Source organism: Salvelinus alpinus, chromosome 29, assembly GCF_045679555.1.
Source record: "Salvelinus alpinus chromosome 29, SLU_Salpinus.1, whole genome shotgun sequence".
In the NCBI taxonomy this organism is placed as follows: domain Eukaryota; kingdom Metazoa; phylum Chordata; class Actinopteri; order Salmoniformes; family Salmonidae; genus Salvelinus; species Salvelinus alpinus.
Window position 1 is genome coordinate 3,715,037 of NC_092114.1, and position 21,392 is coordinate 3,736,428.

Sequence of the window (21,392 nt, forward strand, 5' to 3'; positions counted from 1 at the left end):
GTTGTGTTTCAAGCTGGGTGGCGTACGCCGGTTACAAAGTTGCTGCTAATGACGTTGCCACTTCTAAAATCAGTTATAGTTTGTTCACAGTTTAGCTTCAACAAAATCCAGCGTCATCTTCGACCTGCTTGACATCATCATCTTCTCTTGAAAGGTAGACTAGACCAATGATTTTCTTATTCATTTTACTGCTGTAGAACTGAAGCCACACACGTAGAGAAACTTGATACGACCCCCCCCCCCTCCCCTTAAAAAAGTAATTTGAAAACTGTAAATGTGCTCTGAAATGGGTATTCTGCCATAGTAAATGCTGTCACAGTGGTTTGTGGGTGATGAGAGCGAGCTAGACCGAGCGTAACAGCCTATAGGAGTTTGCTACAGCGTTGCCACCTGACTGTTTTGCATAATCATTTATTTATTCCACAGTTAAGTTCAGACATGAACATACACTTCAGGAAGTATTCACACCCTTTGACTTTTTCCACATTTTTGTTGTGTTACAGCCTGAATTTAAAATGGATCTAATTTGAGTTTTTGTGTCACTGGCCTAAACACAATAACCAATAATGTCAAAGTGGAATGAGGTTTTTTAGATTTTAGTTTTTTTACAAATTAATAAAAAATTAAAAGCTGAAGTCCTGAGTGAATAAGTATACAAACCCTATGAGAAGCCTAAAATAAGTTCAGGAGTACAGAACTGCTGGTCACATAAGTGTCATGGACTCACCCTGTGTGCAATAATAGTGTTTAACATGATTTTTGAATGACTACCTCATCTCTGTACCCCACACATACAATTATCTGTAAGGTCTCTCAGTCGAGCAGTGAATTTCAAACACAGATTCAACCACAAAGACCAGGGAGGTTTTCCAATGCCTCGCAAAGAAGGGCACCTATTGGTAGATGGGTAAAAATAAAAAAGCAGACATTGAATATCCCTTTGAGCATGGTGAAGTTTTTAAATACACTTTGCATGGTGTATCAATACACCCATTCACTACAAAGATACAGACCTCTTTCCTAACTCCGTTGTTGGAGAGGAAGGAAACCGCTCAGGGATTTCCCCATGAGGCCGATGGTGACTTTAAAACAGTGTTTTTAATGGATATGATTATGTTTGGGGCAAACACAACACATCCCTGAGTACCATTCTTCATATTTTCAAGCATGGTGATGGCTGCATCATGTTATGGGTATGCTTGTCATCGGCAAGGACTAGGGAGGGAGTTTTTAGGATGAAAAGAAATGGAATAGAGCCAAGGACAGGCAACATCCTCGATGAAAAGCTGGTTCAGTCTGCTTTCCACGACACTGGGAGACAAATTCACCTTTCGGCAGGACAATAACCTAAAACACAAGGACAAATCTACACTGGAGTTGCTTACCAAGACGACAGTGAATGTTCCTGAGTGGCCTAGTTACAGTTTGGACTTAAATTGACTTGAACATCTATGGCAAAACTTGACAATGTCTGTCTAGCAATGATCAACAACCTACTTCACAGAGCTTGAAGAATTAAAAAAATTATAATTTGCAAATATTGTACTGTCCAAGTGTGCAAAGCTCTTGGAGACTTACCCAGAAAAACTCACAGCTGTAATCGCTTCCAAAGGTGATTCTAACATGTATTGACTCAGGGGTGTAAATAATTATGTAAATGAGATTCATGTATTTCATTTAGCAATTTGCAAAAACAATTCTAAAAACATGTTTTTCACTTTGTGTGATAATTGGGTTTGTGTGTCGATGGGTGAGAGAAAAATCCCATATGTTGAATTCGGGCTGTAACACGTGTGGACAGTCAGGGGGGTGTGAATACTTTCTGAAAGGACTGGTTCCTCCCAGTATTTCACTGTAGTAATTATGTTCCCTTCTCATACACTTAGCAGATCCTTTTCTCCTGACTGAGCTTGTGCCAAATAGCCCCCTATTCATTATATAGTGAGTGAGTCGTATAGGATTGTAGCTTTTCATTTGACCTAAACCAGTCAGCAGGTCATGCTTTACTGTGGGCCCTGGTCAACGGTAGTGGGCCCTGCCTGGTCAACGGCAGTGGGCCCTGCCTGGTCAACGGCAGTGGGCCCTGCCTGGTCAACGGCAGTGGGCCCTGCCTGGTCAACGGCAGTGGGCCCTGCCTGGTCAACGGCAGTGGGCCCTGCCTGGTCAGGGCCCACTGCCTGGTCAACGGCAGTGCGCTGTGGGCCCTGCCTGGTCAACGGTAGTGGGCCCTGCCTGGTCAGCGGCTGTGGGCCCTGCCTGGTCAGCGGCAGTGGGCCCTGCCTGGTCAGCGGTAGTGGGCTGTGTAGGAAATGGGGTGCCATTTGGGATATAGACACTATGAGGGACTTGGAAGTTCCCTGTCCAATGGTTAAAATGTCCCACCCATGACGCCAGGACCTGTATTCACAAACGTAGCCCAGAAATATTTTCAGTATCTATCTCAGATTCTTCTGGCAATTCTCACAGTAACTTCACTGGAAGGAACGATGTTTGGCATTTATTTTGCATTTGTATTCGTCTCTAGAGCCTCCATATTATTTTATTTTTTAAAGTCACAATGAATGCAGCCATTTTAGGCCCTATTCAGACCCATCCATGCCCCCTGTAAGACCCTATGATCTGTGAACCGTACGTGATACAGACATCTGGGTATCATTACACTCCTTTACAGCACTCTCTCATATGGAGTGATTCTGACATACTATTCACTGGGTTCGTGGTGCTTATAAAAAACGTATCCTGCAGTACCTTCAGAATCAGCAGGGTTCCTACTGGACTTGTGGTGTACTTACAGATTGTAGACACTCCATGCTATAAGGAGTATAATGATACCAAGATGTTGTCTGTATCATGTACGGATTATAGAGTCTACAGGAGGCATGGATGGGTCTGAATCGGGCCTAAAATGGCTTCTTTCATAAGAATGTCAAACAATCGGAGTTACCAAAAATAGTATCAACCTACGCATGGAATCGCCCTTGGGTAAAGTTCTCTGTCCAAAGGTTATAACGTCCCTCCCAGGACAGGAGCCAAGACGAGACTGCTCTTTGACCCTCCACTCTGCCGAAACACTGACGCTCCCAAACCGCTCTCCACCGACGCTCCCAAATCGCTCTCCACCGGCGCTCCCAAATCGCTCTCCACCGACGCTCCCAAATCGCTCTCCACTGTACAAGTTGTTGCCACTTGTATCATGTCTTGTTGAAGACAGTGAAAGGCCTCCGTTCCCTCCCTCCTCAATTAATCCTACCTGCAGGCCTGACTGTAGACTGTAGACTGTAGCCTGTAGACTGTAGCCTGTAGACTGTAGCCTGTAGACTGTTTCGTTGTCGACCTGCTTGACATTTCTACATTTAATTACTCTGATTCCCCAGATGACTTCCTGTTCCCTATATTGTGCACAGGGGCTAAAGTTCTCACTGTGACAGATTTCCATCATATGGATTCTTTATATATACAGAGCCTTCAGAAAGCATTCAGACCCCTTGACTTTTTCCACATTTCGTTACTTTAAAGCCTTATTCTAAAATGGATTTAAAAAAAAATATTAATCTACACACAATACCCCATAATGACATCACAATACCCCATAATGACATCACAATACCCCATAATGACATCACAATACCCCATAATGACATCACAATACCCCATAATGACATCACAATACCCCATAATGACATCACAATACCCCATAATGACAAAGCAAAAACAGTTTTTTAGAAATGTTTGTAAATGTATTAAAAATTAAAATCTTAAATCACGTTTACGTAGGTATTCAGACCCTTCTTGGGTATAACGCTATAAAGAGTTCAGTCTTGGTTTCTTCAGACTGTAGAATCTTGTGGTCAGAGTCCTTTAGGTGCCTTTTGACAAACTCCAAGCAGGCTGTCATGTGCCTTTTACTGAGGAGTGGCTTCTGTCGGGCCACTCTACCATAAAGGCCTGATTGGTGGAGTGCTGCAGAGATGGTTGTCCTTCTGGAAGGTTCTCCCATCTCCACAGAGGAACTCTGTAGCTCTGTCAGAGTGACCATCAGGTTCTTGATCACCTCCCTGACCAAGGCCCTTCTCCCCCGATTACTCAGTTTGGCCGGGAGGCCAGCTCTAGGAAGTTTCTTGGTGGTTCCAAACTTCTTCCATTTAAGAATGTGTTCTCGGGAACCTTCAATGCTGCAGACATTTCTTCTGTGTCTCGACACAATCCTGACTCGGAGCTCTACGGACAATTCCAGGTGGAGTCGAATCAAGTTGTGGAAACATCTCGATGATCAATGTAAACAGGATGCACCTGAGCTCAATTTTGAGTCTCATAGCAAAGGGTCTGAATAATTTTGTAAATAAGGTATCTGTTTTTATTTTTTAATACATTTTCAAACATTTCTAAAAACCTGTTTTTTGCTTTGTCATTATGGGGTATTGTGATGTCATTATGGGGTATTGTGATGTCATTATGGGACATTGTGTGTAGAAAATAATTTAATCCATTTTAGAATAAGGCTGTAACGTAACAAAATGTGGAGAAAGTCAAGGGGTCTGAATACTTTCCCGACAACGGCTGTGGATCCAACTTTGCTCTGACCTTTATCTTGTACTGCTATCACGACACAGACATGCAGTCTATCTAGGAAAGTTTTTATAGGCAGCATGCCAAGACAGACATACAGTCTCTAAATACTGATTTAATAAAATGTTTTCATCATCGCAACCATTGGCTAAAGCAGGAGACAGACAGGAAGTCAAAGTAGGAATGTACTTCTTTTTTTCCCCCCCAGCAACAATCAGGCTACGATATGACAAATAGCAGTAGGCCCCAGGCCATCCAAAACTAACTCGCCCCACTGTCGAACTCAGCTTACGGGCTACATGCTCCACCTTCCCAGAGGTGGAACAGCTACTCTGGTGGATTTAAATCATGTAGCGTACTGTCTATCAAATCGCAGCTTAATTATTAAGATTACATCATCACATGTTAATGTGTGGAAGGCGGAGTGTTTTGCCCCAATGTTAATGTGTGGTTAAAAGGTGGAGTGTTTTGCCCCAATGTGATGTGTGGTTAAAAGGCGGAGGTGTTTTGCCCCAATGTGATGTGTGGTTAAAAGGTGGAGTGTTTTGCCCCAATGTTAATGTGTGGTTAAAAGGCGGAGGTGTTTTGCCCCAATGTTAATGTGTGGTTAAAAGGCGGAGTGTTTTGCCCCAATGTTAATGTGTGGTTAAAAGGTGGAGTGTTTTGCCCCAATGTGATGTGTGGTTAAAAGGCGGAGGTGTTTTGCCCCAATGTGATGTGTGGTTAAAAGGTGGAGTGTTTTGCCCCAATGTGATGTGTGGTTAAAAGGTGGAGTGTTTTGCCCCAATGTGATGTGGGGACTGAACCCTCCTTCTGCAACTGTAATATCCTTAGTTACAACAGACAGGTTGTAACCTACGTTCTACCTTAGCCTACGTTAGCCTACGTTCTACCTTAGCCTACATTAGCCTACGTTCTACATTAGCCTACGTTCTATATTAGCCTACGTTAGCCTACGTTCTATATTAGCCTACGTTAGCCTACGTTCTATATTAGCCTACGTTCTACATTAGCCTACGTTCTACCTTAGCCTACGTTCTGTATTAGCCTACGTTAGCCTACGTTCTACATTAGCCTACGTTCTACCTTAGCCTACGTTCTACCTTAGCCTACGTTAGCCTACGTTCTATATTAGCCTACGTTCTATATTAGCCTACGTTCTACCTTAGCATATGTTAGCCTACGTTCTATATTAGCCTACGTTCTACCTTAGCCTACGTTCTATATTAGCCTACGTTCTACCTTAGCCTACGTTAGCCTACGTTCTATATTAGTCTACGTTCTATATTAGCCTACGTTCTACCTTAGCCTACGTTCTACCTTAGCCTATGTTCTATATTAGCCTACGTTCTACCTTAGCCTACGTTAGCCTACGTTCTATATTAGCCTACGTTCTACCTTAGCCTACGTTCTACCTTAGCCTACGTTCTATATTAGCCTATGTTCTACATTAGCCTACAAAATGTTTTGGTTTTCAGAATGTTGGTTGAAGTAGCCACAGGGGTTTTATTTATTTAGAAATATGAGGCCACTAGTCTAGGCACCAGTCTTTTTGAGCAAAATTATTTTGCATTAATCCCAACGTTCACTACTTTTGACCACGACCCAATGGCACCTTTTTATAGAGGGCTGTGGTCAGAAGTAGTGAACTATAGCGGGAATAGGGAGTCATTTGGGACGCAGACGGCTAGGCCTATGATGCAACCAGGTTGGCTGGTTATTAGGCCCTTGTGGAGTTGCGTTGTGTCCGTCCACCCCTTTTTAGTAAGCACGTTCTGTAGAAGAGGGGGCTCCATTTCCCCTGACTGGTTTGTTTCCTGCTGAAGCAGCCTGCTTTAGAGGGCACTGCGTTATGTCTGTAACCCAAAACCCCGTAGTCTGCCAGTCTTAGCAGAACAAATAAAATATCAACTATTTCCAGCTATGTTATTGAGAGTGAAGCATGCTATTTTTGACCAGAGCCCAATGCAGTGCCCCTATGCAGTGCCCCTATGTAGTGCCCTATGCAGTGCCCCTATGTAGTATCCCTATGTAGTGCCCCAATGTAGTGCCCCAATGTAGTGCCCAATGTAGTGCCCCTATGTAGTGCCCCTATGTAGTGCCCCTATGTAGTGCCCCTATGCAGTGCCCCATGTAGTGCCCTATGTAGTGCCCCAATGCAGTGCCCTATGCAGTGCCCCTATGTAGTACCCCTATGTAGTACCCCTATGTAGTACCCTATGCAGTGCCCCAATGCAGTGCCCCTATGTAGTGCCCCTATGTAGTGCCCCTATGCAGTGCCCCTATGCAGTGCCCCTATGTAGTGCCCCTATGCAGTGCCCCTATGCAGTGCCCCTATGTAGTGCCCCTATGCAGTGCCCCTATGCAGTGCCCCTATGCAGTGCCCCTATGCAGTGCCCCTATGCAGTGCCCCTATGTAGTGCCCCTATGCAGTGCCCCAATGCAGTGCCCCTATGCAGTGCCCCTATGCAGTGCCCCTATGTAGTGCCCTATGCAGTGCCCCAATGCAGTGCCCCTATGTAGTGCCCCAATGCAGTGCCCCTATGTAGTGCCCCTATGCAGTGCCCCTATGTAGTGCCCCTATGCAGTGCCCCTATGCAGTGCCCCTATGATGAAGGGTGCCCGTTGGCCACCCGACCCCATCAATCATTCGTTTTTAATTGGGTAATAAATGATGAATTCATCATGTGATGTACAGGGAAGATGTTTGTTCAAATGCTCAGCCTAACTCTGGGCCCTATTTAATCACAATGGGCCCGGTCTACAGGGTCCTAACTCTGGGCCCGGTCTACAGGATCCTAACTCTGGGCCCGGTCTACAGGATCCTAACTCTGGGCCCGGTCTACAGGATCCTAACTCTGGGCCCGGTCTACAGGATCCTAACTCTGGGCCCGGTCTACAGGATCCTAACTCTGGGCCCTATTTAATCACAATGGGTTAGGTCTACAGGATCCTAACTCTGGGCCCGGTCTACAGGATCCTAACACTGGGCCCGGTCTACAGGATCCTAACTCTGGGCCCGGTCTACAGGATCCTAACTCTGGGCCCGGTCTACAGGATCCTAACTCTGGGCCCGGTCTACAGGATCCTAACTCTGGTCCCGGTCTACAGGATCCTAACTCTGGGCCCGGTCTACAGGATCCTAACTCTGGGCCCGGTCTACAGGATCCTAACTCTGGGCCCGGTCTACAGGATCCTAACTCTGGGCCCGGTCTACAGGATCCTAACTCTGGGCCCTATTTAATCACAATGGGTTAGGTCTACAGGATCCTAACTCTGGGCCCGGTCTACAGGATCCTAACTCTGGGCCCGGTCTACAGGATCCTAACTCTGGGCCCTATTTAATCACAATGGGTTAGGTCTACAGGATCCTAACTCTGGGCCCGGTCTACAGGATCCTAACTCTGGGCCCGGTCTACAGGATCCTAACTCTGGGCCCGGTCTACAGGATCCTAACTCTGGGCCCTATTTAATCACAATGGGTTAGGTCTACAGGATCCTAACTCTGGGCCCGGTCTACAGGATCCTAACTCTGGGCCCGGTCTACAGGATCCTAACTCTGGGCCCGGTCTACAGGATCCTAACTCTGGGCCCGGTCTACAGGATCCTAACTCTGGGCCCGGTCTACAGGATCCTAACTCTGGGCCCGGTCTACAGGATCCTAACTCTGGGCCCTATTTAATCACAATGGGTTAGGTCTACAGGATCCTAACTCTGGGCCCGGTCTACAGGATCCTAACTCTGGGCCCGGTCTACAGGATCCTAACTCTGGGCCCGGTCTACAGGATCCTAACTCTGGGCCCGGTCTACAGGATCCTAACTCTGGGCCCGGTCTACAGGATCCTAACTCTGGGCCCGGTCTACAGGATCCTAACTCTGGGCCCGGTCTACAGGATCCTAACTCTGGGCCCGGTCTACAGAATCCTAACTCTGGGCCCTATTTAATCACAATGGGTTAGGTCTACAGGATCCTAACTCTGGGCCCGGTCTACAGGATCCTAACTCTGGGCCCTATTTAATCACAATGGGTTAGACCTACAGGATCCTAACTCTGGGCCCGGTCTACAGGATCCTAACTCTGGGCCCGGTCTACAGGATCCTAACTCTGGGCCCGGTCTACAGGATCCTAACTCTGGGCCCGGTCTACAGGATCCTAACTCTGGGCCCGGTCTACAGGATCCTAACTCTGGGCCCGGTCTACAGGATCCTAACTCTGGGCCCGGTCTACAGGATCCTAACTCTGGGCCCGGTCTACAGGATCCTAACTCTGGGCCCGGTCTACAGGATCCTAACTCTGGGCCCTATTTAATCACAATGGGTTAGGTCTACAGGATCCTAACTCTGGGCCCGGTCTACAGGATCCTAACTCTGGGCCCTATTTAATCACAATGGGTTAGACCTACAGGATCCTAACTCTGGGGCCCTATTTAATCACAATGGGTTAGGTCTACATGATCCTAACTCTGGGCCCTATTTAATCAATGGGTAAGACCTACAGGATCCTAACTCTGGGCCCTATTTAATCAATGGGTAAGACCTACAGGATCCTAACTCTGGGCCCTATTTAATCACAATGGTTTAGACCTACAGGGTCCTAACTCTGGGCCCATATTTAATCACAATGGGTTAGACCTACAGGGTCTCTGGATAAAGCAATACTAGTCTGTCTTCCTGTCTGTAAGCAGTGGCTGTCTGAACAATGGCTCAATGTACATACAGTTGATTTTCTGTTTGTTTCGTGCTGAAAACAGCTTTGTTTTGCCAGGGGTGAAGTCTAAGTGATACACATTCAAACAGGCAGTTCCAGCCATGCCATCTATTACTGAACCAGAACTGAACGGGGGACAAACCGGGTGGGATATGGGGTTTGATTGAATGTGTTGTTATTCTGCATGCCAGCTATACGGAAGATTATTCTAGGATTCTCTGCTGTTTTAAACAGCCTCTATGCAGCTCCTATCCACAGCCTCTATACACGCCCTACCCTGCCCACAGCCTCTATACACGCCCTGCCCTGCCCACAGCCTCTATACACGCCCTACCCTGCCCACAGCCTCTATACACGCCCTACCCTGCCCACAGCCTCTATACACGCCCTACCCTGCCCACAGCCTCTCTACACGCCCTACCCTGCCCACAGCCTCTCTACACGCCCTACCCTGCCCACAGCCTCTCTACACGCCCTACCCTGCCCACAGCCTCTCTACACGCCCTACCCTGCCCACAGCCTCTCTACACCCCCTACCCTGCCCACAGCCTCTCTACACGCCCTACCCACAGCCTCTATACACGCCCTGCCCTGCCCACAGCCTCTATACACGCCCTACCCTGCCCACAGCCTCTATACACGCCCTACCCACAGCCTCTCTACACGCCCTACCCACAGCCTCTATACACGCCCTACCCACAGCCTCTCTACACGCCCTACCCTGCCCACAGCCTCTCTACACGCCCTACCCTGCCCACAGCCTCTACACGCCCTACCCTGCCCACAGCCTCTATACACGCCCTACCCTGCCCACAGCCTCTCTACCCGCCCTACCCTGCCCACAGCCTCTATACACGCCCTACCCTGCCCACAGCCTCTATACACGCCCTGCCCACAGCCTCTATACACGCCCTGCCCACAGCCTCTCTACACGCCCTACCCACAGCCTCTCTACACGCCCTACCCTGCCCACAGCCTCTACACGCCCTACCCTGCCCACAGCCTCTATACACGCCCTACCCTGCCCACAGCCTCTATACACGCCCTACCCTGCCCACAGCCTCTATACACGCCCTACCCTGCCCACAGCCTCTCTACCCGCCCTACCCTGCCCACAGCCTCTATACACGCCCTACCCTGCCCACAGCCTCTATACACGCCCTGCCCACAGCCTCTATACGCGCCCTGCCCACAGCCTCTATACACGCCCTGCCCACAGCCTCTATACACGCCCTGCCCACATTCTCTATACACGCCCTGCCCACAGCCTCTATACACGCCCTGCCCTGCCCACAGCCTCTATACACGCCCTACCCTGCCCACAGCCTCTATACACGCCCTGCCCACAGCCTCTATACACACCCTGCCCACAGCCTCTATACACGCCCTGCCCACAGCCTCTATACGCGCCCTACCCTGCCCACAGCCTCTATACGCGCCCTACCCTGCCCACAGCCTCTATACGCGCCCTGCCCTGCCCACAGCCTCAATACGCGCCCTACCCTGCCCACAGCCTCTATACACGCCCTGCCCACAGCCTCTATACGCGCCCTGCCCTGCCCACAGCCTCAATACGCGCCCTACCCTGCCCACAGCCTCAATACGCGCCCTACCCTGCCCACAGCCTCTATACGCGCCCTACCCTGCCCACAGCCTCTATACACGCCCTGCCCTGCCCACAGCCTCTATACGCGCCCTACCCTGCCCACAGCCTCTATACGCGCCCTACCCACAGGTTGCGTCCCAAATCGCAACCTTTTCCCTACATAGTGTGCAGCTTTCATAGGGAATATTGTGCCATTGGGCCGCAGTAGGAACAGACAGATGCCTGGGTGGAAAGTCCACACAACGTAGATATCATAGCACAGTGCGTTTAGCTTAGCACAAGATGACTGGGTGATTTGATATCTGCTGCACAGTAACATTCACAGCAGCAGACTAACATGAAAGAGACACTGTCTAAGGATAGGCTCCAGACTCCATGCCCCTCCCTCAGGGCGCAGGTTCAACCCTTTCTAGGAGAAACAGGGAAGTCGGCCTATCCAGCATGAATGTATATAGCCTGTGGAAGAGCTTTGTTTCTGTGCATTGCAACAACAAGAGGTTTCTCTCTCTGTCTGTCTCTTTGTCTGTAACTCTTTGTCTCTGCCTCTCTCTGTCTCTTTCTCTGTCTCTCGCTCTCTCTCTCGCTCTCTGCCTCTCTCTCTCTCGCTCTCTCTGCCTCTCTCTCGCTCTCTCTGCCTCTCTCTCGCTCTCTCTGCCTCTCTATCTCTGCCTCTCTCTCGCTCTCTCTGCCTCTCTCTCGCTCTCTCTGCCTCTCTCTCGCTCTCTCTGCCTCTCTCTCGCTCTCTCTGCCTCTCTCTCGCTCTCTCTCTCGCTCTCTCTCTCTCTCTCTCTCTCTCTCTCTCTCTCTCTCTCTCTCTCTCTCTCTCTCTCTCTCTCTCTCTCTCTCTCTCTCTCTCTCTCTCTCTCTCTCTCTCTCTCTCTCTCTCTCTCTCTCTCTCTCTCTCTCTCTCTCGCTCTCTCTCTCTCTCGCTCTGCCTCTCTCTCTCTCGCTCTGCCTCTCTCTCTCTCGCTCTACCTCTCTCTCTCTCGCTCTCTCTCTCTCGCTCTCGCTCTGCCTCTCTCCCTCTCGCTCTGCCTCTCGCTCTGCCTCTCGCTCTGCCTCTCGCTCTGCCTCTCTCTCTCTCTCTGCTTCTCTCTCTCTCTCCCTCTCTCTCTCTCTGCCTCTCTCTCTCGCTCTGCCTCTCTCTCTCGCTCTGCCTCTCTCTCTCGCTCTGCCTCTCTCTCTCGCTCTGCCTCTCGCTCTGCCTCTCTCTCTGCCTCTCTCTCTCTCTCTCTCTCGCTCTCTGCCGCTCTCTCTCTCGCTCTCTGCCGCTCTCTCTCTCGCTCTCTGCCGCTCTCTCTCTCGCTCTCTGCCTCTCTCGCTCTCTGCCGCTCTCGCTCTCTGCCGCTCTCGCTCTCTGCCGCTCTCTCTCTCGCTCTCTCTCTCTCTCTCGCTCTCGCTCTCGCTCTCTCTGCCTCTCGCTCTCTGCCTCTCGCTCTCTGCCTCTCGCTCTCTGCCTCTCGCTCTCTGCCTCTCGCTCTCTGCCTCTCGCTCTCTGCCGCTCTCTCTCTCTCGCTCTCTCTCTCTCGCTCTCTCTCTCTCTGCCTCTCGCTCTCTGCCTCTCGCTCTCTGCCTCTCGCTCTCTGCCTCTCGCTCTCTGCCTCTCGCTCTCTGCCTCTCGCTCTCTGCCTCTCGCTCTCTGCCTCGCTCTCTCTCTCTGCCTCTCTCTCTTCCTTCCCCCCACCACCAGTATCTGCTAGGCTAGTCATAATATATGCATTCTGTCTTTACCAAGGTCATATCTGGAGGCTGATGTTATCATTCCTGGGACGTTCTAGGCCGAGGGGACTGAAACACATGTTTCTATTTAGGCAGTTGTTCTATTGAGTAATCTAGTGATAAGAGACTGAGCTAGCTTTTTTTTGATTAGTTAAGAGACTTAACATAGAGGATACAGTGCTTCACTAGTCTGTAGGAGAAACAATCAACCTCTGTTATCTAAAGGTGAAAAATACAGCCAAAACACAGGCTAACTTTATGTTTTGGCTGTGTTTTTCACCTTTAGATAACAGAGGTTGATTGTTTCTCCTACAGACTAGCATCTTGTCCAGGGCGGTGATATTGCACATGAAGCTGCCTCATGCTACATAAACAGGAAACAGGGCCGTTCTGGAGGCCGGGCTCCTTCCCTAGAGGTAGGGCTCCTTCCCTAGAGGTAGGGCTCCTTCCCTAGAGGTAGGGCTCCTTCCCTCGAGGCCGTTCTGGAGGCCGGGCTCCTTCCCTAGAGGCCGTTCTGGAGGTAGGGCTCCTTCCCTAGAGGTAGGGCTCCTTCCCTAGAGGTAGGGCTCCTTCCCTAGAGGTAGGGCTCCTTCCCTCGAGGCCGTTCTGAAGGCCGGGCTCCTTCCCTAGAGACCGTTCTGGAGGTAGGGCTCCTTCCCTAGAGGCCGTTCTGGAGGTAGGGCTCCTTCCCTATAGGTAGGGCTCCTTCCCTAGAGGCCGTTCTGGAGGTAGGGCTCCTTCCCTGGAGGCCGCTCTGGGACTAACTGTGACTTTCAATATCTCTTTCTTTCAGATCACAGACGTGTCGTTGCCAAACTACCTGGTGGCGTCGTCAGTAGGCCTCCTGCCCACACAGCTCCTAAACTCCTACCTGGGCACCACGCTGCGCACCATGGAGGACGTTATCGCAGAACAGAGCGTCAGCGGATACCTCGTCTTCAGTCTACAGGTGAGTTAGGAGAGTTAGATACCTTGTCTTCAGTCTACAGGTGAGTTAGGAGAGTTAGATACCTCGTCTTCAGTCTACAGGTGAGTTAGGAGAGTGAGATACCTCGTCTTCAGTCTACAGGTGAGTTAGGAGAGTGAGATACCTCGTCTTCAGTCTACAGGTGAGTTAGGAGAGTTAGATACCTTGTCTTCAGTCTACAGGTGAGTTAGGAGAGTGAGATACCTCGTCTTCAGTCTACAGGTGAGTTAGGAGAGTTAGATACCTTGTCTTCAGTCTACAGGTGAGTTAGAAGAGTGAGATACCTCGTCTTCAGTCTACAGGTGAGTTAGGAGAGTGAGATACCTCGTCTTCAGTCTACAGGTGAGTCAGATCAGAGAATTAGATACCTTGTCTTCAGTCTACAGGTGAGTCGGAACAGATCGTTAGTAGATACTTTGTCTACAGGTGAAAAATAATGATCACTAATAATACGTGGGATTTCTACTTAGTGCTTTTCAAATCCCCCAGAGGCGTCAGGTGAGTTAGCGGCAGGCCGTCAGACTAAAACACACAGCGCCTTCTGAACGTGTAACAGCCTGAAAATGGATTCCATTTAGACTTTGACACCACCATGTCAAAAGTGGAATTATGTTTTTTGAAATTTTTACAAAATTAATAAAAAATGTTAAGCTGAAATGGGTTAAAGACTTATTGACTCAATAAATGTTTTTATGTAAATCATTTCAGGAGTAAAAATGTGCTTTAAAAAATGGCATAAGTTGCATGGACTCTGTGTGTAATAATAGTGTTTTTAATGTCGTTACTTTGCTCCTTTTCCTCTCTAATTGGTAGTTACAGTCTTGTCCCATCGCTGCAACTCCCCTACGGACTCGGGAGAGGCGAAGGTCGAGAGCCGTGCGTCCTCCCGAATCACGACCCTGCCAAGCCGCACTGGTTCTTGACACACTGCTCTCTTAACCCGGAAGTTAGCCGCACCAATGTGTCGGAGGAAACACCATAAAAATGGCATCTGTGTCACTGTGCATGCTCCCGGCCCGCCATGGGAGTCGCTAGAGCGAGAAGGGACAAGGACATCCCTGCCGGCCAAACCCTACCCTAACCCGGACGATGCTGATCTAATTGTGCGTCGCCTCATGGGTCTCCCGGTCGCGGCCAGCTGCGAACCCGGATCTGTAGTGACGCCTCAAGCGCTGCAGTGCCTTAGACCGCTACGCCACAATAATAGTGTTTAACATTATTTTTTAATGACTACCTCATCTCTGTACCCCACACATACAATTATCTGTAAGGTCTCTCAGTCGAGCAGTGAATTTCAAACACAAAGACCAGGGAGGTTTTCCAATGTCTCTCAAAGGGCACCTATTGGTAGATGGGTACAAATTAAAAAGCAGACATTGAATATCCCTTTGAGCATGGTGAAGTTATTAATTACACTTTAGATGGTGTATCAATACACCCAGTCACTACAAAGATTACAGACATCCTTCCTAACTCAGATGCCTGAGGGGAAGGAAACTGCTCAGGGATTTCACCATAAGGCCAGTGGTGACTTTAAACCAGTTACAGAGTTTAATGGCTTTGATAGGAGAAAACTGAGGATGGATCAACAACATTACTAACATTACCACAATACTAACATAAGTGACCGGAAAGAAAGGAAGCCTGTACAGAATATTGCAACACATGCGTCCTGTTTGCCCTTAATACAACTGTTATGTTTGGGGCAAATCCAATACGACACATTTCTGAGTAACACTCTCCATATTTTCAAGCATAGTGGTGGCTGCATCATGTTATTGGTATGCTTCTAAGCATTAAGGAGTTGGCGAGATTTTCAGGATAAGAAAAGAAAGAATAGAAAAAGTGGAGCTAAGCACAGACAAAATCCTAGAAAACCTTTCCACCAAACACTGGGAGATTAATCAACCTTTCAGGAGGACAATAACCTAAAACACAAGACCAAATCTGCACTGGAGTTGCTTACCAAGAAGACAGTGAATGAGTGGCCGAGTTAGTTTTGTCTTAAATCTGCTTGAAAAATCTACGGTAAGACCTGAAAATGGTTGTCTAGCGATGATCAGTAAACCAATTTGACTGAGCTTGAAGATTAAAGAAAATAATAATATGTTGCACATTCCAGGTGTGGAAAGCTTGTAGAGACTTACCCAGATTGACTCACAGCTATAATCACTGCCAAGTATTGCCTCAGGGGTGTGAATACTTATGTAAATAAGATATTTATGTATTTTATTTTCTATACATTTTGTAAAAATGTCAAACTTTTTCATTATGGGGTATTGTGTGTAGATGGATGAGGGGGGGGAAACTGTTTAATCCATTTTGAATTCGGGCTGTAACAAAATGTGGAATAAGTCAAGGAGGATGAATAGTTTCTGACGGCATTGTAGCTAATTTATCTTTAGTCTGCAGCTGAGCCAGCAACAGGGGTCTGTCCCTGGGGGCCAGTTTCCTTGGCGCAGATTAAGCCCCAGACGCGGATTAAGCCCCAGACGCGGATTAAACCCCAGACGCAGATTAAACCTAGTCAGGGACACTCACTAGATATTCTCAATTGAAAGTGCCCCTTAGTCCAGGACCAGGCTTTATCTTTGTCCTGAAAACCATCAACACTAAATCACCCAAATACCTTTTTGTGTTGTTTAGAATGCCAGTTCTTGGTTCTTCAGGTCAGACACCTTTTTGTACCTTTTTTCCAAGAGAACGTTCAATGAAGAACAACATGTTCATCAGCAACTAGACCCATAGGCAGCTACTGTAGCAGAAACGGTACATGTTGGATGTTTATCAGCAACTAGACCCATAGGCAGCTACTGTAGCAGAAACGGTACATGTTGGATGTTCATCAGCAACTAGACCCATAGGCAGCTACTGTAGCAGAAACGGTACATGTTGGATGTTCATCAGCAACTAGACCCATAGGCAGCTACTGTAGCAGAAACGGTACATGTTGGATGTTCATCAGCAACTAGACCCATAGGCAGCTACTGTAGCAGAAACGGTACATGTTGGATGTTCATCAGCAACTAGGCCCATAGGCAGCTACTGTAGCAGAAACGGTACATGTTGGATGTTCATCAGCAACTAGACCCATAGGCAGCTACTGTAGCAGAAACGGTACATGTTGGATGTTCATCAGCAACTAGACCCATAGGCAGCTACTGTAGCAGAAACGGTACATGTTGGATGTTCATCAGCAACTAGGCCCATAGGCAGCTACTGTAGCAGAAACGGTACATGTTGGATGTTCATCAGCAACTAGACCCATAGGCAGCTACTGTAGCAGAAACGGTACATGTTGGATGTTCATCAGCAACTAGACCCATAGGCAGCTACTGTAGCAGAAACGGTACATGTTGGATGTTCATCAGCAACTAGACCCATAGGCAGCTACTGTAGCAGAAACGGTACATGTTGGATGTTCATCAGCAACTTGGCCCATAGGCAGCTACTGTAGCAGAAACGGTACATGTTGGATGGATGGATGAAGAAAATTTAACCTTTCATTGATTCTCATCAGTATGGATCTTTTGACAGTTAGCTTGCCTTGTCCTCTCTCAGATCCTCATCAGTATGGGATCTTATGACAGTTAGCTTGCCTCGTCCTCTCTCAGATCCTCATCAGTATGGGATCTTTTGACAGTTAGCTTGCCTCGTCCTCTCTCAGATCCTCATCAGTATGGGATCTTTTGACAGTTAGCTTGCCTCGTCCTCTCTCAGATCCTCATCAGTATGGGATCTTTTGACAGTTAGCTTGCCTCGTCCTCTCTCAGATCCTCATCAGTATGGGATCTTTTGACAGTTAGCTTGCCTCGTCCTCTCTCAGATCATCATTAGTATGGGATCTTTTGACAGTTAGCTTGCCTCGTCCTCTCTCAGATCCTCATCAGTATGGGATCTTCTGACAGTTAGCTTGCCTTGTCCTCTCTCAGATCCTCATCAGTATGGGATCTTTTGACAGTTAGCTTGCCTTGTCCTCTCTTAGATCCTCATCAGTATGGGATCTTCTGACAGTTAGCTTGCCTCGTCCTCTCTCAGATCATCATCAGTATGGGATCTTCTGACAGTTAGCTTGCCTCGTCCTCTCTCAGATCCTCATCAGTATGGGATCTTTTGACAGTTAGCTTGCCTCGTCCTCTCTCAGATCATCATTAGTATGGGATCTTTTGACAGTTAGCTTGCCTCGTCCTCTCTCAGATCCTCATCAGTATGGGATCTTCTGACAGTTAGCTTGCCTTGTCCTCTCTCAGATCCTCATCAGTATGGGATCTTTTGACAGTTAGCTTGCCTTGTCCTCTCTTAGATCCTCATCAGTATGGGATCTTCTGACAGTTAGCTTGCCTCGTCCTCTCTCAGATCATCATCAGTATGGGATCTTCTGACAGTTAGCTTGCCTCGTCCTCTCTCAGATCATCATCAGTATGGGATCTTCTGACAGTTAGCTTGCCTCGTCCTCTCTCAGATCATCATCAGTATGGGATCTTCTGACAGTTAGCTTGCCTCGTCCTCTCTCAGATCATCATCAGTATGGGATCTTCTGACAGTTAGCTTGCCTCGTCCTCTCTCAGATCATCATCAGTATGGGATCTTTTGACAGTTAGCTTGCCTCGTCCTCTCTCAGATCATCATCAGTATGGGATCTTTTGACAGTTAGCTTGCCTCGTCCTCTCTCAGATCCTCATCAGTATGGGATCTTTTGACAGTTAGCTTGCCTCGTCCTCTCTCAGATCCTCATCAGTATGGGATCTTTTGACAGTTAGCTTGCCTCGTCCTCTCTCAGATCCTCATCAGTATGGGATCTTTTGACAGTTAGCTTGCCTCGTCCTCTCTCAGATCCTCATCAGTATGGGATCTTTTGACAGTTAGCTTGCCTCGTCCTCTCTCAGATCCTCATCAGTATGGGATCTTTTGACAGTTAGCTTGCCTCGTCCTCTCTCAGATCCTCATTAGTATAGGCCTCATGTTCCATGTGGTTCTAAACCACAGTTCTCTTCTCTCTCAGATCATCATCAGTATGGGATCTTTTGACAGTTAGCTTGCCTCGTCCTCTCTCAGATCATCATCAGTATGGGATCTTTTGACAGTTAGCTTGCCTCGTCCTCTCTCAGATCCTCATCAGTATGGGATCTTTTGACAGTTAGCTTGCCTCGTCCTCTCTCAGATCCTCATTAGTATAGGCCTCATGTTCCATGTGGTTCTAAACCACAGTTCTCTTCTCTCTCAGATCATCATCAGTATAGGCCTGATGTTCTACAGTAATTACATGGTTCTACAGTAATTCAGAATGGTTCTAAATAGTTTTGTCCTTGATGGTTCTCTCTCCCTCCTCTCATCGTCAGTTTAGGCCTGATGTTCAATGTGGTATTAATTCCGTGGTTCTAAATCACGGTTCTGTTTCCCTCTCTCTCTCAGATCATCATCAGTATAGGCCTGATGTTCTACGTGGTCCATCGGGCCCAGGTGGAGCTGAATGCGGCCATCGCTGCCTGTCAGATGGAGCTGAAGACATCACACATGAACGGCACTTCCACCAATCACAGCGGCTTCACCTACTGCAGCAAGAGGGCGTCGGCCGGTGGTGGGATCATCAACGTGGTCTGATTTAAATGTCTCAAAAACCTGATTGGAGACGAGCGACTGGGATCGAATTGAACACTGATTGGCCAGTGTAGCAGTTGTGATATCTGATAGGAGTGCCTTCCACGGTGAGGAGTCTGGAGTGAGGAGGACCTGCCAAATAGGGATGCTGATTGTGTGGATCTATAGGGCTTGTAGGTGCAGCTGAGGGGTGCCAGGTGTTTAGTAGTCAGGTACCGTGGTGTTGTCGTCACGGACTTCAAACACACCGACAGCTTCATTGCATTTTGGTACACCGGAATTACATTAATTTCCAATGAAACTCTGCGTTTGCTTTTCTGCATTGTTGCAGAGGCAGTTGTAGTTCGTTCTGTGTGGTGCGTATGTTGGATTTATCGAAGGTACGCGTCAAACTGTATGCTGTAGAAGGCTTGACAGAAATGGTAGCAGAAGGTGAATGTTGAACTGTTGTTACATGCATATCCAGATGAGGCTGTCGGAGTCTTGGAGGAGTTAACCTGAGCTCTCTATACAACACAGCTCACCATTCAGATCTCCAAGACCATTGGTTTCTCTTCTACAGTGTTGGACCAGGGGCCATTGGCTTCTCTTCTACAGTGTTGGACCAGGGGCCATTGGCTTCTCTTCTACAGTGTGGGACCAGGGGCCATTGGCTTCTCTTCTACAGTGTGGGACCAGGGGCCATTGGCTTCTCTTCTACAGTGTGGGACCAGGGGCCATTGGCTTCTCTTCTACAGTGTTGGACCAGGGGCCATTGGCTTCTCTTCTACAGTGTGGGACCAGGGGCCAATGGCTTCTCTTCTACAGTGTTGGACCAGGGGCCAATGGCTTCTCTTCTACAGTGTTGGACCAGGGGCCATTGGCTTCTCTTCTACAGTGTGGGACCAGGGGCCATTGGCTTCTCTTCTACAGTGTTGGACCAGGGGCCAATGGCTTCTCTTCTACAGTGTGGGACCAGGGGCTATGCTATATGTTGAACTCATTTATAATGATGAAATAAATAAATGGTACAGCACACTGAGTTTTTTTTCCCTTGTTCTTCACTTTCACTTTAGGCCAGCGTTTCCCAAACTCAGTCCTGGGCCCCCAGGGTCCACCTCGGTTTTTGCCGTAACACTACACAGCTGATTCAAATCATCTAAGCATGAAGATTTATTTATTGTAATTATTATTTAATTTTTTACGAGGCGAGTCAGCCTACCCCGGGCCAATTGTGCGCCGCCCTTTTGGACTCCCAATCACGGCCGCTTGTGATACAGCCTGGAATCGAACCAGGGTGTCTGGAGTGACGCCACTTGGGAGCCCATTGGTCGGTTGATTATTTTAATCAGCTGTGTAGCGGTAGGGGGGGGCCTGTCTAGTATTATAAACCCTGCCATAACCTGTCTAGTATTATAAACTCTGCTATAACGTAACTAGTATTATAAACCCTGCTATAACCTGCCTAGTATGATAAACCCTTCTATAACCTGCCTTAGTCCATAGAGACATGCTATAACCTGCCTAGTGTGATTAACCTGTCTATTATTATAAACCCTGCTATAACCTGCCTTAGTCCATAGAGACATGCTATAACCTGCCTTAGTCCATAGAGACATGCTATATTGACAAAAACTAACATTACTGTCAGGTTCACTACAACTGGCAGAATGACGACGTATGGTTTAGTGACGACGTATGGTTTAATGGTCAAACGTAGTGCACTATATAGGGAATAGGGTTCCATAGGGCTCTGGTCTAAAGTAGTGCACTATATAGGGAATAGGGCTCTGGTCTAAAGTAGTGCACTATATAGGGAATAGGGTGCCATTTGGGACGTATCCCTGTCTGTCATCAAATGTATTTATAAAGCCCTTCTTATATCAGCTGATATCTCAAAGTACTGTACAGAAACCCAGCCTAAAACCCCAAACAGCAAGCAATGCAGGTGTAGAAGCACGGATGCTAATAATATGACTGTGAAAACTAGGAGTTTAATGTGTTCTGTTTCCATGTTCCATCCAAACCTCCCCATGCATCACTTAAATATTACACAGGCTTTTTTGGTTCATTTGCATTTTTATGTAGTGAATTTTTGGGATAAGTTTCAGTCTAGTTAATTGTGCCTTATTGTTTAAGATAGAGACTGTCATTGTTACCAGGCTATCGGTACCGGCTCGTGTTCATTGGGCACCTCCTTTCCACTAAATTGAACTTGTCCAATAAGAAACATTGGTTTTGAATAGGAC

The 21,392-nt window shown here is 47.9% G+C and overlaps 1 protein-coding gene across 2 annotated transcripts in view; it reads left to right on the forward strand.

Annotated features, from left to right (window-relative positions):
• LOC139558852 (transmembrane protein 64-like) overlaps nucleotides 1-20,185 on the forward strand; it is a 30,114-nt gene extending 9,929 nt beyond the window's left edge. The window contains exons 2-3 of one of the 2 annotated variants that reach the window (XM_071374361.1): nucleotides 13,393-13,548; nucleotides 18,791-18,953. In XM_071374361.1, the coding sequence (XP_071230462.1) occupies nucleotides 13,393-13,548; nucleotides 18,791-18,844 (210 nt within the window). In that variant the 3' untranslated portion in view covers nucleotides 18,845-18,953. Of the gene's footprint in view, nucleotides 1-13,392; nucleotides 13,549-18,790; nucleotides 18,954-18,978 lie in introns of those variants that run through there. The other variant, XM_071374360.1, reaches the window with a different exon arrangement.
• The last annotated feature ends 1,207 nt before the right edge of the window (nucleotides 20,186-21,392 follow it).